Genomic DNA, 15,276 nt, shown 5'->3' with positions numbered 1-15,276 from the left:
ACCATTTCAGACCACCAGAACACTTCAAGAATCAAGAGGAAGTGACAGCGGAGAGCCGCAGGGTTAACAGAGTCCTTATGGCCACGTGAAAGGTCCAGGCAATGCTTTGGCCTACAGCTACACCACGGAGGTGTACATGAATGGACCTCGAAGAGAGGTGGTTGAAGGGAAGGACTCCAGTTCAGACAGAAGCAATCACGCGCGAACTGCAATCGTTAGCCCTGACTGGGGCTTCCTATACGGTAGGTGAATTGCCATTGTTGGGAAAAGAAGACTGTTATTAGGATGTTCAGGAGAGATATGAATGTGTGCAACGTAACTGGAGAGCAGTTGTGCACGTCTGATCTTCAATGGAGGGACTCCAGCCTCCACCAGTACGCTTGTCACCGGACTTACTCTAAAAGCTCCTGTCGCTAGTCGAACTCTGCAATGGCGTAATGGGTCGAGCAAACACAATGCTGAGGGTGCCGCGGAACCATAAATCACACTCCCATAGTCAAGGCGGGATTGATAAGGGCTCTGTAGAGCTGCAGCAGTGTGGTGCAATCTGCACCCCAGTTGGTGTTGCTCAGGCAACAGAGGGCATTGAGGTGCTGCCAACACTTGCATTTAAGCTGATGAAGATGAGGAAGCCAAGTCAAACGAGCATCGAAAACCAGACCTAAAAATCGATATGTCTCCACTACAGTGAGTGGATCATCACTAAGGTAAAGGGCTGTTTCTGGATGAACAGAGCGACTCTGGCAGAAAACTGGAAGCAATGGGCTATAGCCCATGACTGCACCTTGTGGATGGCTCCCTGTAGGCAATGTGCAGCAACACCAGTACTGGAGCTGCAGTATGAAATGCAGAAGTCATCTGCATACAGAGAAGGTGAGTCGGAGGGCCCAATAGCTGCTGCTAGACCATTAATGGCCACTAAAAATAGAGACACACTCAATAAAGAGCCCTGTGAGACTCCATTCTCCTGGATATGGATGGAACTACTGGAGGCACCAACTTGAACATGGAAAGTAGGGAACGACAGGAAGTTTTGGATAAAAATTGGGAGTGGGCCCCAGAGACCCTACTCATACAGTGTGGCAAGGTTATGATGTCACCAGGTCGGATTGTATGATTTACGTAAGTGAAAAAAGATGGCAACTAGGTGTTGGGGTCTGGAAAAGGCTGTTTGGATGGCAGACTCGAGGGACACGAGATTATCAGTGGTAGAGTGACCCTGGCGGAAGCCGCCCTGACATGGAGCCAGTAGGCCACGTGACTCCAGGACCCAACCCAACCCAACTGCTGCCACACCATACGTTCCAGCAGCTTAGAAAGACGTTGGTGAGGCTGATGGGCCAATAGCTATCCACATCAAGCAAGTTTTTACTGGGTTGAGCACTGGAATGATAGTGCACTCCCACCATAGCGATGGAAAGACACCATCGCACTAGATCTGGTCGAAGATGACAAAGATATGTCGCTTGTAGTCATATGAGAGATGTTTGATCATCTGGCTGTGGATCTGATCAGGCCCAGGAACTGTGTTGGGGCAATGTGCAAGTACACTGAGAAGCTCCCACTCTGTAAATGGGGCGTTATAGGATTCACTGTGTGGTGTAGTGAATGAGACGACTTTCCCTTCCAGCTGCTGTTTGAGAGTGCAAAAGGCTGGGCGCTAATTGTATGATGCAGAGGCTCGAGCAAAGTGTTCAGCAAAGTGCTCGGCAGTTGCGTTTGCATCAGTAAATAACACGCCATTTATGGTAAACCGGGAACACCTGTTGGGGTCTGGTACCCGAAAAGAAATTTGATCTTTGCCCAGACTTGGGAAGGTGACATATGGCATCCAATGGTCAAGACGTATCTCTCCCAACACTGTTGCTTCCACCGTTTGATAAGTTGGCGAATGTGGGCACATAGCCATTTAAAAGCTATGAGGTGTTCCAGGGAAGGGTGCTGCTTATGCCACTGTAGAGCTTGTTGATGCTTCTTAATTGCTTCAGCGACTTCCGTCTGCCGCCAAGATACTGCCTTACGCCGGGGCACCCTAAAGAGTGAGGGATCACGTTTTCTGCCGCAGAAACAATTCTTATAATCACCTGCTCAACCATCACATCAATGTTACCGTGTGGGGGAAATTCAATGGTAACAGCAGAAGTGAAAGTTTCCCAGTCCGCCCTGCTTAAGAGCCCATTAGTGCAGGTGTCTGTGGGCCTGACGCGGGGGCAGTGACAGGAAGATGGGGAATTGGTCACCACACAGGTTGTCATGTGCTCTCCACTGGATAGATGGGACAAGTCCTGGGTTGCAAATTGATAAGTCAATGACTTCACTGGCTCAGTTTCCAGGACTGAGGATGAGCGTGAAGCCCTATGACCAGCTGCTTTTGAGCTCTTCATCTGCTGGCGGGTGTCATTCTCACTAGCAGAAACCTGGGAAGGGAGTGACTCAAGGGACCCATTCCTAGTGAGAGAAGCCGAAGAAGGCTTATGCTTCTCCAGCGTAGAAGAGGGGATGGATGTCCCTGATGGTTGAGGGGAGGGAGTGTTGCTCCCGAAGTAGGTGGTGCGGGATCAACAGGGAGGGAAATGCCCCCCTCCATCAAGGAGGCAGGTGGAGTCTTCCAGCTGTGAGAGATGACTGGGGTGGGTGGAGCTGATGGTCCACAACAGTTGTAAGGTGATGCCATACATGCAGGATGCGGGCTCCAAAGTTTCTCTGAGCCTCAGTGTAGGTCAGTCGGTCCAGGGTCTTGTACTCTATGATTTTCCTTTCTTTCTGGAGATCCTGCAGTCTGGCGAGCAAGGCGAATGGTGCTCTCTGCAGTTGACACAGATGGGAGGTGGGGCACATGGAGTATTGGGATGTGATTGGTGTCCACAGTCTCGACACGTGACGCTGGAAGTACAGCGGGAAGACATATGGCCGAACTTCCAGCACATAAAGCACCGCATCGGGGGAGGGATATAGGGCTTTGTATCACAGCAGTAGACCATCACCTTGACCTGCTTGGGCGATGTATCACCCTCGAAGGCCAAGGATGAAGGCACTGGTGGCAACCTGATTATCACTTGGGCCCCAGTGCACATGCCGGACAAAATGAACACCTCGCTGCTCTAAATTGGTGCGCAGCTCATCGTCAGACTGCTAAAGAAGGTACCTGTGAAATATGATACTCTGGACCATATTTAAGCTCTTATGGGGTGTGATGGTCACAGACACATCCCTCGGCTTGTCACAAGCGAATAACGTCCGTGACGGGACAGAAGATACTGTTTTGATCAAGACTGACCCAGGTCTCATTTTGGACAATCCCTCCACCTCCCCAAACTTGTCCTCTAAATGCTCAACAAAAAACTGAGGCTTTGTCGTCATGAAAGATTCCCCATCAGCTCTCGAACATACAAGGTACCAGGGCAAATAAGATCCGCTGCCATTCTTAGCCTGACGTTCCTCCCACGGTATGGCCAGAGGGGAACGATTTGGGGTCGTACTTCTGTGCATTGAATTGAGATTGTGAACTGGTGTTTGACCACCAGCAAGAGATGATTGACTATGCTTCATCTCGTGTCATCTGCCGTGATGCCACTCACTCCATCAAGGGGCCCTCTCCACAGGTGCCACCCAGCTGCAGCAAAGGCCACCTGGCAGGATGGCCATTGCCAGGAGTCCCGATGCCCTAGGGGGATGGGCATCTACCCTTGGCATATGTGGGGAGTTAACGGTGCAGGCATTAGCAGAGCGATCCCTGTGTGGTCAGGGGGCTACAACCAACAGGGTAAATGGCGATCGTAACACAATGGACTGGCTACCATGCTGGATATCAGGTGCAAAGAAGTCCATGGTCATTGTCGATGCAGAAAGTTGTATAGTGCATGGTGGAAAATGCACCCAGGAAGGTGTCCTCATCCAAGAGATGGAGAATGAGCGGGACTGAAATTCAACAATAAAAAAGTGGGCTAAAGATCTCAATGCACGATGGACACAATACACCATGTAAGGCACCCTTCCCCAATTGTCTCGCTCTTCAGGAAAATTTTAAAGAATGGAGGTCAAACCCTACAGGGGACCATCATATAAAGGCCAAAATGTGTGAGAGCCTTTTAGTGACCTCTTACAACAGGCAGGAATACTTCGGGCCTATGCTTATCTCCGGACCCGCAGGGGGAGACATGTGAAAGATTCTCTACTTATTTGCCATTATCCCCAATGTTCACTCTGCAAAACATGTGGCTTGTGAATGATGATAACTGAGTACTTTTTTTGTCTTCACATAAAACTTCTGGGCTGAGTACAGTTTGTTTCAGAAAAAAATGAATAAGCATTCTGTTTGTAGAGTGGAATTGCAACATAGCATGTACCCACCATTTTTTCTTCTTTCATTTCACCTCATTTTCCAGAGGAACTTGGCCATTACTATCTCAGTTAATTTCATCCTATGCAGGCCAGTTGCAGCCCTGATCATTGTAGTTGGTAGCTGTGGCCATGGCCAGACATTGGCTGTGACCACAGTAGTGCACTACCAACCTAAAAGTGCCACATTATAGTCTTCATTGTTGTGCATAATACCAATTTCAGCTATCAAACAAATGTATGCATTTGTTCTAAGGAATCTGCGTGGGTGTGCTCTTTAGTTTTGCAGACACATTTGTATACACCTTCTCTTTCGAAATGGTGCTTCACTGGACATTGTTCAATACCAGGGACCAAGAAATGGTTACTTTTTCATATTTAAATACAGAAAATAAAGGTATTTCAAATATCTTTGATAAAGTACCGTAGTTCATCTGAATAGTATTTATTATATGAATGTGGAATGTCACATTTTGAGGCAGATGCAAATTTTTTGGGTCCTTAGTCATTGGCAATTGTGTTTTTGTTGACTTTAGGTGACTTAAAATAATATTCGAGTGATAATATGGATTGATCTCTGAAATCACTAATAACAGTAGCAAAAACGCTTTTTATTCTCACCACTTATGAGATGATGTAAGTTTGGTTCGGTGTATTTATTACCAATTCATGAGACATGCATACCTATTGTTTTCATCTTATAGGTGGCAAGTGTCCATTATTCAAATGCTTGAGTGAATTAAAGTGTTACGGAGCAGGTACACAAAAAAGTTATTGTACCAGTTAAAACCACACCTGTCAAATTACATGGAGGTGTAATGATAGGCAAGTACTTAACCTTGTGACTGCAAAATTCTAGCTATTATGGATATATATATAACAGTAGAAATGCCCACTTTACCTTTTAAACTGTTCATATACAAAAGCTATGATAGTGTTTTTACTCTTATATGTGTCTATCAGCAATACTTAGAACTTAAACTCTTGAAGGTAATTACTGCATCCATGTAATTTCATAGTCTGCACAGGTGAAGTTTCCTTGTGATAAAACTGTGTGTTTGTATGTCTGGCGATATAGAACAGAAACACAATTCTCTCTCTCTCTCTCTCTCTCTCTCTCTCTCTCTCTCTAGCTCTGTGTGTGTGTGTGTGTGTGTGTGTGTGTGTGTGTGTGTGTGTGTGTGTCCCTCTCTTCTCACACACACACACACACACACACACACACACACACACAGAGAGAGAGAGAGAGAGAGAGAGTAAACAATATTATCACTCCATCAGTAAACACTTCCAGGCTAAGTTGCCGTGGTCGATCTGTAGAACTTCTTCTCCCTGACGTTTTGTTCTCAACTATGGAGAACATCTTCCGAGGTGAGTCAACGACTGGCTGCTAGGAGCTGGGGCCGCTGCTTATATGGATTTCATAGGGGGCGCCACACTAGCGAGGACGTCGCACTATTATACATGTATGTATAGAGAGGCAATTGAAATCCACAAACATCAATACAATTTTAATCGTAAAGAAGAAGGATTAAAATTGGATAAGATATGGCGGTTGACGTTGCATCAATCTCGTGACAATCGATTGCCTGCAATCGAGAGAACAGCCAGAGATAGCTGCACATCGACGCCATGTGACGTGTGGTGGCACGCCCTACGATATCCATATAAGCGGCGGCCCCAGCTCCTAGCAGCCAGTCGTTGACTCACCTCGGAAGATGTTCTCCGTAGTTGAGAACGAAACGTCAGGGAGAAGAAGTTCTACAGATCGACCACGGCAACTTAGCCCGGAAGTGTTTACTGATGAAGACGCTGGCCGTGAAAGCCTACATGGCATGAATATTATCACTACTATGTAGTATTGCTAAAATAATCATTTCCATTTTGCAGTGCGTTGAAACGAAGATGCTGTGTGGATAGAGCTGTTGCTACACAGGTTGTTCTCCTGAAAAACACAGAGGGGAAAAACATTTTCTCTGTTGCCTCAAAAATAGTAATTCAAATGTGTTGTAAAATTGGAGGAGCTCCTTGGAGTGTAGAAATACCACTAAGTGTAAGTAAAACTATATAGTAATTGTCAATACAACTTGTTAAAGGGGGAAAGTAATCTCAAAAACCATATACAGAGGGTAGGTGTTATAAATCTTCCAGTGAAAATTTACTGTGATAATGAAGAACTTCTATTGTGTGTGTGTGTGTGTGTGTGTGTGTGTGTGTGTGTGTGTGCAGGCTCTCTCTCTCTCTCTCTCTCTCTCTCTCTCTCTCTCACACACACACACACAGATTAACTCTTTTGGAGAAGTAAATAGATTAACTGTTTTGGAGAAGTAAATATTGTGTTAGGAAGATCTTATAAAATGGGAAGAAGTAAGTATATATTTTTTTGTTTTTTATCCTTAATTGTTGTGTAATTAGACAACTATTTTATCTTAATCGGTTTTGGAAACAATCAGTTTGAATTCTCTAAAATTTAAAATATTTGTTGTTTGTTTTTTACTTTTACATTTCTGTATGGACAGCTTTACTGTATGATTAAATGATGATGGCGTCCTCTTGGGTAAAATATTCCGGAGGTAAAATAGTCCCCCATTCGGATCTCAGGGCAGGGACTACTCAAGAGGACGTCGTTATCAGGAGAAAGAAAACTGGCATTCTACGGATCGGAGCGTGGAATGTCAGATCCCTTAATCGGGCAGGTAGGTTAGAAAATTTAAAAAGGGAAATGGATAGGTTAAAGTTAGATATAGTGGGAATTAGTGAAGTTCGGTGGCAGGAGGAACAAGACTTTTGGTCAGGTGATTACAGGGTTATAAATACAAAATCAAATAGGGGTAATGCAGGAGTAGGTTTAATAATGAATAAAAAAATAGGAGTGCGGGTTAGCTACTACAAACAGCATAGTGAACGCATTATTGTGGCCAAGATAGATACGAAGCCCATGCCTACTACAGTAGTACAAGTTTATATGCCAACTAGCTCTGCAGATCATGAAGAAATTGATGAAATGTATGACGAGATAAAAGAAATTATTCAGGTAGTGAAGGGAGACGAAAATTTAATAGTCATGGGTGACTGGAATTCGTCAGTAGGAAAAGGGAGAGAAGGAAACATAGTAGGTGAATATGGATTGGAGGGAAGAAATGAAAGAGGAAGCTGTCTGGTAGAATTTTGCACAGAGCATAATTTAATCATAGCTAACACTTGGTTCAAGAATCATAAAAGAAGGTTGTATACCTGGAAGAATCCTGGAGATACTAAAAGGTATCAGATAGATTATATAATGGTAAGACAGAGATTTAGGAACCAGGTTTTAAATTGTAAGACATTTCCAGGGGCAGATGTGGATTCTGAGCACAATCTATTGGTTATGAGCTGCAGATTGAAACTGAAGAAACTGCAAAAAGGTGGAAATTTAAGGAGATGGGACCTGGATAAACTGAAAGAACCAGAGGTTGTAGAGAGTTTGAGGGAGAGCATAAGGGAACAATTGACAGGAATGGGGGAAAGAAATACAGTACAAGAAGAATGGGTAGCTCTGAGGGATGAAGTAGTGAAGGCAGCAGAGGATCAAGTAGGTAAAAAGACGAGGGCTAATAGAAACCCTTGGGTAACAGAAGAAATATTGAATTTAATTGATTAAAGGAGAAAATATAAAAATGCAGTAAATGAAGCAGGCAAAAAGGAATACAAACGTCTCAAAAATGAGATCGACAGGAAGTGCAAAATGGCTAAGCAGGGATGGCTAGAGGACAAATGTAAAGATGTAGAGGCTTGTCTCACTAGGGGTAAGATAGATACTGCCTACAGGAAAATTAAAGAGACCTTTGGAGAGAAGAGAAGCACTTCTATGAATATCAAGAGCTCAGATGGCAACCCAGTTCTAAGCAAAGAAGGGAAGGCAGAAAGGTGGAAGGAGTATATAGAGGGTTTATACAAGGGCGATGTACTTGAGGACAATATTATGGAATTGGAAGAGGATGTAGATGAAGACGAAATGGGAGATACGATACTGCGTGAAGAGTTTGACAGAGCACTGAAAGACCTGAGTCGAAACAAGGCCCCGGGAGTAGACAACATTCCATTAGAACTACTGACAGCCTTGGGAGAGCCAGTCATGACAAAACTCTACCATCTGGTGAGCAAGATGTATGAGACAGGCGAAATACCCACAGACTTCAAGAAGAATATAATAATTCCAATCCCAAAGAAAGCAGGTGTTGACAGATGTGAAAATTACCGAACTATCAGTTTAATAAGTCACAGCTGCAAAATACTAACGCGAATTCTTTACAGACGAATGGAAAAACTGGTAGAAGCGGACCTCGGAGAAGATCAGTTTGGATTCCGTAGAAATGTTGGAACACATGAGGCAATACTAACCTTACGACTTATCTTAGAAGAAAGATTAAGAAAAGGCAAACCTACGTTTCTAGCATTTGTAGACTTAGAGAAAGCTTTTGACAACGTTAACTGGAATACTCTCTTTCAAATTCTGAAGGTGGCGGGGGTAAAATACAGGGAGCGAAAGGCTATTTACAATTTGTACAGAAACCAGATGGCAGTTATAAGAGTCGAGGGCCATGAAAGGGAAGCAGTGGTTGGGAAAGGAGTGAGACAGGGTTGTAGCCTCTCCCCGATGTTATTCAATCTGTATATTGAGCAAGCAGTAAAGGAAACACAAGAAAAATTCGGAGTAGGTATTAAAATTCATGGAGAAGAAGTAAAAACTTTGAGGTTCGCCGATGACATTGTAATTCTGTCAGAGTCAGCAAATGACTTGGAAGAGCAGTTGAACGGAATGGACAGTGTCTTGAAAGGAGGATATAAGATGAACATCAACAAAAGCAAAACGAGGATAATGGAATGTAGTCAAATTAAATCGGGTGATGCTGAGGGAATTAGATTAGGAAATGAGACACTTAAAGTAGTAAAGGAGTTTTGCTATTTAGGGAGTAAAATAACTGATGATGGTCGAAGTAGAGAGGATATAAAATGTAGACTGGCAATGGCAAGGAAATCGTTTCTGAAGCAGAGAAATTTGTTAACATCGAATATAGATTTAAGTGTCAGGAAGTCGTTTCTGAAAGTATTTGTATGGAGTGTAGCCATGTACGGAAGTGAAACATGGACGATAACTAGTTTGGACAAGAAGAGAATAGAAGCTTTCGAAATGTGGTGCTACAGAAGAATGCTGAAGATAAGGTGGGTAGATCATGTAACTAATGAGGAGGTATTGAATAGGAGTGGGGAGAAGAGAAGTTTGTGGCACAGTTTGACTAGAAGAAGGGATCGGTTGGTAGGACATGTTTTGAGGCATCAAGGGCTCACAAATTTAGCATTGGAGGGGAGCATGGAGGGTAAAAATCGTAGAGGGAGACCAAGAGATGAATACACTAAGCAGATTCAGAAGGATGTAGGTTGCAGTAGGTACTGGGTGATGAAGAAGCTTGCACAGGATAGAGTAGCATGGAGAGCTGCATCAAACCAGTCTCAGGACTGAAGACCACAACAACAACAACATGGACTTTACAAACCTGTCATGATCCTAGCAGTATGTGTCTGAATTCATTTGACATTTACTCTCTACCCTACTTGATAAGGAATTTTAAGCAATGTGTAACCTAACTGATCTATTTGTCACCCTAGAAGTAGTGCTGCAGCTTGTGAATGTTTTACTTCTTGGTTATAATTTGGTTTTAATGACCAGTTTGTTAAATCATGAACACAACAGTATTTAAGTTGTCATCTTTTCACATGTGTTGACATCAGTGAGAATCTGATGATCAGCTTGCATTCAACAATTTTAGTTCATGCATCATAAGTCAGCACTTACATTGCTGATGTATGAATAGAGAACTAAGATTTATTACATACATACATACATTGTTCAGTTTTTACTGACTAGTAATATGAAGATAATTTTGTTTAGATATTCACTGTACATATTAACATTTTAATGTGTATATCTGTTTGAACATAATGACTGTACACTGCAACAGTTGTACCTGGAGTTTTATACTGACTTCAAGGTAATTACTGAATGTGTTACCCTCTGACTGTAATATCAGTTGCATATTGGCCAAAAGAATGCAGGCTGTTGACTTGTCACATAATGTTTACTATTGGTAAGTAACCCAGGACTGATTGATAGTGATGCTGAAATATTAACATTGCAAATGAATACTGGAGACTGACTGAAGCATTGTCTTGCATGAATACTCATAGAAAAGCATAAGACTGAATAACAAAATCTGTTGTTTTGTAATTGTGTTCCTTACTGAGCATATCTACATCTACATCTACTCCACAAGCCACCTGACGGTGTGTGGCGGAGGGTACCTTGAGTACCTCTATCGGTTCTCCCTTCTATTCCAGTCTCGTATTGTTCGTGAGGAAGTCGAGTGCAAAGCCCATCCTTTTTCCTTTTGTGTTCTTCCGTTAACAGTTTTGGAACCCAGCACTCACAGAGTTTCCTGTACCCTAACATGACAGTCACAACATCATAAAGAGTTGTCATTGACATGTCCGGTATGATCTGATGCAATTCTTTCAATGTGAGAAGTCTATTCGCACGAATTGCTTCCTCCGTTCTCCGAAGAACAGCATCAGAGATCACAGATGGCCTGACCTGTTCTTTGTTCATCATGAACATCGGTCCTACCTTCAGAGAAATGACATCATTTCGTTACATTTTGTTGATTCATAATGTTTCCATGAACAGAAAGAATTTCTTTGTGAATATCCACTGGTCGCTGATCTTTTGCATGAAGAAAATGTATGACGGAGCGCACTTCCCATTTCGCGGGATTCTGAATCAGCACAGCCATTTTAAACATGACCTACTCCAACCAGAAGCAACGTTCAACTACCGAACAACCGCAAGGAGAAAGCTAACAGTTCAAGGTTAACACCAGTGTTGCTAACATGCTCACCAATACTCTTCTGTTCTTCTGGCGTACATTGTATCTTTACTTTCTGAAATACCCTCGTATATTGTGAATAGCAACGGTCCTACAACACTCCCCTGTGGCACACCTGAAATCACTCTTACTTCGGAAGACTTCCCTCCATTGAGAATGACATGCTGCATTCTGTTATCTAGGAACTCTTCAATCCAATCACACAACTGGTCTGATAGTACTTATGCTCTTACTTTGTTCATTAAACACCTGTGGGGAACTGTATCAAACGCCTTGCGGAAGTCAAGAAACACGGCACCTACCTGGGAACCCATGTCTACGGCCCTCAGAGTCTCGTGGATGAAAAGTGCGAGCTGGGTTTCACACGATCGTCTTTTTCAAAACCTATGCTGATTCTTACAGAGTAGATTTCTAGTCTCCAGAAAAGTCATTATACTCGAACATAATACGTGTTCCAAAATTTTACAATTGATCAACATTATAGATATAGGGCTATAGTTCTGTACATCTGTTCAACATCCCTTCTTGAAAACCTGTGCCCTTTTCCAATCTTTTGGAATGCTGTGCTCTTCTAGAGACCTATGGTACACTGCTGCAAGAAGGGGGCAAGTTCCTTTGTGTACTCTGTGTAAAATCGAACTGGTATCCCATCAGGTCCTGCGGCCTTTCCTCTTTTGTGCGATTTTAATTGCTATTTCGATATGTACCATTTTGTCGTCTGTGCGACAATCTAGAGGAAGGAACTACAGTGCAGTCTTCCTCTGTGAAACAGCTTTGGAAAAAGACATTTAGTATCTAGGCCTTTAGTCTGTCATCCTCTGTTTCAGTACCACTATGGTCACAGAGTGTCTGGACATTTCGTTTTGATCCACCTACAACTTTGACATATGACCAAAATTTCTTAGGATTTTCTGCCAAGTCAGTACATAGAACTTGGGCTTTGGCTATGTTTATGTTTGTTGTGAAGTTCCCTTTGTTTCCGTAGCAGTTTTCTAACTTGGTTGTTGTACCACAGTGGCTCTTTTCCGTCTCTTACGATCTTGCTGGGCACATAATCATCTAATGCATATTGTACGATGGTTTTGAACTTTGTCCACTGATCCTCAACACTATCTGTTCTTAAGATAAAACTTTTGCGTCGAGCTGTCAAGTACTCTGAAATCTGCTTTTTGTCACTTTCGCTAAACAGAAAAATTTTCCTTCCATATGGCTGAAATCACCGATGCTGTAACCGCTTTATGATCGCTGATTCCCTGTTCTACGTTAACTGTTTCAAATAGTTCGGGTCTGTTTGTCACCAGAAGGTCTAATATGTTATCACCATGAGTTGGTTCTCTGTTTAACTGTTCAAGGTAGTTTTCAGATAATGCACTTAAAAAAATGTCACTGGATTCTTTGTCCCTGCCACCCGTTATAAACGTTCAAGTCTCCAGTCTATATCTGGTAAATTAAAATCTCCAATCAAAACTATAACATGGTCGGGAAATCTACTCGAAATATTTTCCAAATTTTCCTGCAGGTGTTCTGCCGCAACAGCTGCTGAGCCAGGGGGGCCTATAGAGACATCCAATTACCATGTTTGAGCCTGCTTTAACCGTGACCTTCACCCAAATTATCTCACATTTCGGATCCCCATCAATTTCCGTCAATACTATTGCATTTTTTATCGCTATAAACACACCTCCCCCTTCACTGTCCAGCCTGTCTCTGCAGTATACATTCCAGTCTGAGTTTAGAATTTCATTACTGTTTACATCTGGTTTCAGTCCCAACTTTCTGTCCCTAGTACTATGTGGGCATAGTGACCATTTATTGATGAGAGCAGTTCTGGGACCTTTCTATAGATGCTCCTGCAGTTTACTATTACCACATTAATATTATCATTCCCTGTTGCATGTTGCCTACTGCTACCTTGTCGCGTCTCAGGAGGTGTCTTGTCAGGCCTAGCGAGGGAATTCGAATTCTCTAACCTAAAAAACCCACATGTGCACTCCACACGGACTCCGCTACCCTTGTAGCTGCTTCCTGTGTGTAGTGCACGCCTGACCTATTCAGTGGTACCCTACATTTCTCCACCCGGAGGTCGAGAAATTTGCGCCCCAGATCTCCACAGAATCATCTCAGCCTCTGGTTTAAGCCAACCACTCAGCTCCAAACCAGAGGACTGTGATCGGTTCTGGGAAAGACACTACAAATAGTGAGCTCGGATTCCACCCATCGAGCAAGGCTTTCTGTCTTCACCAGATCCGCCAACCGCCTGTATGAACTGAGGGTGACCTCTGAACCTAGACGGCAGAAGTCATTCGTGCCAACATGAGCAACAATTTGCAGTCAGGTGCACCCAGAGCTGTCGATCACCACTGGCAGGGCCTCTTCCACATCTTGGATGAGACACCCAAGCAAGCAGACAGAGTGAACACTGGCCTTCTTCCCTGACGTTTCCACTATTTCCCTAAGGGGCTGCATCACCCGCCTAACATTGGAGCTCCCAATCACTAATAAACCCCTCGCCCCGTGTGCCTGCTCGGACCTTGCTGAAGGAGCGGCCACATGTCCACTCACAGGCAGAGTGGGCAATGCCACATGGCCATCCTCCACATTGACACTCCGCCTCATGCGACGCGAACGCCGTTGAACTCCCCACTCCCCTTGGGGAGAGGGTGACCCAACCTCAGTCGGTAACCACGACTATTTTTCAACAGCATGGACCGTGGGTGAAGCATGTAACACACGGGGTGTACCATGCAATGCACCAAACTCACCACTACTGCTACACTCTGAGGCAGCAGCCTGAAGACAGGTGACAGTGACCATCAGCACGTTCAGATGTTTACAAACAGTGGCCAGCTCCTTCTGTGACTGCACAGCAGTCACACATCCTATCTATCCTAAATCAATTTACTGTAGAGAGTTTGTCAACTTTTAACTAGACTGCTAATTCACTAAAGGCGGCTGATAGCTGACTAAACTGTGGTTACTAGACATTTCTTGTTGGGAACAATGAAAATAAGCCCTAACTTTCTCTGGGCTGTATTCAAAACTAACACAAAATCTATGGAACACTATTACTAGTACTGGTACTCAAAAATTAAAGCTTCCTAAAAGCAAAAACACACAGAAAAAGAAGCGACAAATAAGAAAAACACAGTTAATACTTAAATTTACATAGCTTGCTGCACAGGAGATGTGAAGCAGATGGCAGTTACAATGACACTGGATACAGTGGTTACTGTGGGTTTATTAGATCTGGAGGGTAAAACGGACTGGTAATGCAGGGGAAGAATGTAACAAAAGATGTCTGAATACTAAACAGTTACTGTATTGGAACGTTAACAGGCACAGTTAGCTGGCACAATTGCTGAATGCATTTACAATGGTCTGGGTAGTTATAATTAAAGCGCATTCTGCTCATTGCGGTTCATTCTGAACTGTAATTATTTTTGAGAAGTGAAACTTGGTACATATCCTAAAGTGTCAACATGGAAATGATTTATATTGGAAAAAATTACTTACTTTTTGGACACCAGGTGCAAATCTGGTAATGTATACTGTGTATATGATGGGTGCTATGACATCCATGCTGTCATTTGACAATCCATAACTTGAATAAACAGTATGGCTATCGAGAAGAGAGGCCATGTGTTGTTAGTGGAATTGTTTTATGTGGCGGGAGCAACTACAGAGCTGTATTGAAAGAGCATTGCTGAGTGAAAGGTCTAAGGAGAGGCCCCAATGTCATTAAATGGTTTAAAGAAGATGATAATTACATTCAAAAATACGAATGAGCTTGGTGTGGCAAATGGAAGAGGAAGGCACTCTATCCCTGTGGAAATTATTGACAAAGTTGCTGTTGCAATAATTGACCATACAGCATGTGCTCTGGGTAGTGCTAGTGCTCATACAGTGTGACAATCACTGCCCATCCCATATTCAACAGTACAGAAAGCTTTGTAGTCCATATTACATTGGTACCAGATAGTGCAGCAGCTGGAACCTCATGATCTGCAGTTGTTGTTGT

At 43.3% G+C, this 15,276-nt stretch overlaps 1 protein-coding gene across 1 annotated transcript in view; it reads left to right on the top strand.

Moving 5' to 3' along the window:
- Nucleotides 1-15,276, top strand: part of LOC126459299 (piwi-like protein Siwi) — a 270,625-nt gene that overhangs the window by 157,589 nt on the left and 97,760 nt on the right. The window contains exon 10 of the mRNA XM_050095855.1: nt 6,229-6,391. Coding sequence (XP_049951812.1) covers nt 6,229-6,391 — 163 coding nt within the window. The remainder of the gene's footprint in view (nt 1-6,228; nt 6,392-15,276) is intronic.

The sequence above is a fragment of the Schistocerca serialis genome, chromosome 1 (assembly GCF_023864345.2).
Source record: "Schistocerca serialis cubense isolate TAMUIC-IGC-003099 chromosome 1, iqSchSeri2.2, whole genome shotgun sequence".
NCBI lineage: Eukaryota > Metazoa > Arthropoda > Insecta > Orthoptera > Acrididae > Schistocerca > Schistocerca serialis.
This window is presented reverse-complemented; position numbering and strand designations above follow the sequence as displayed.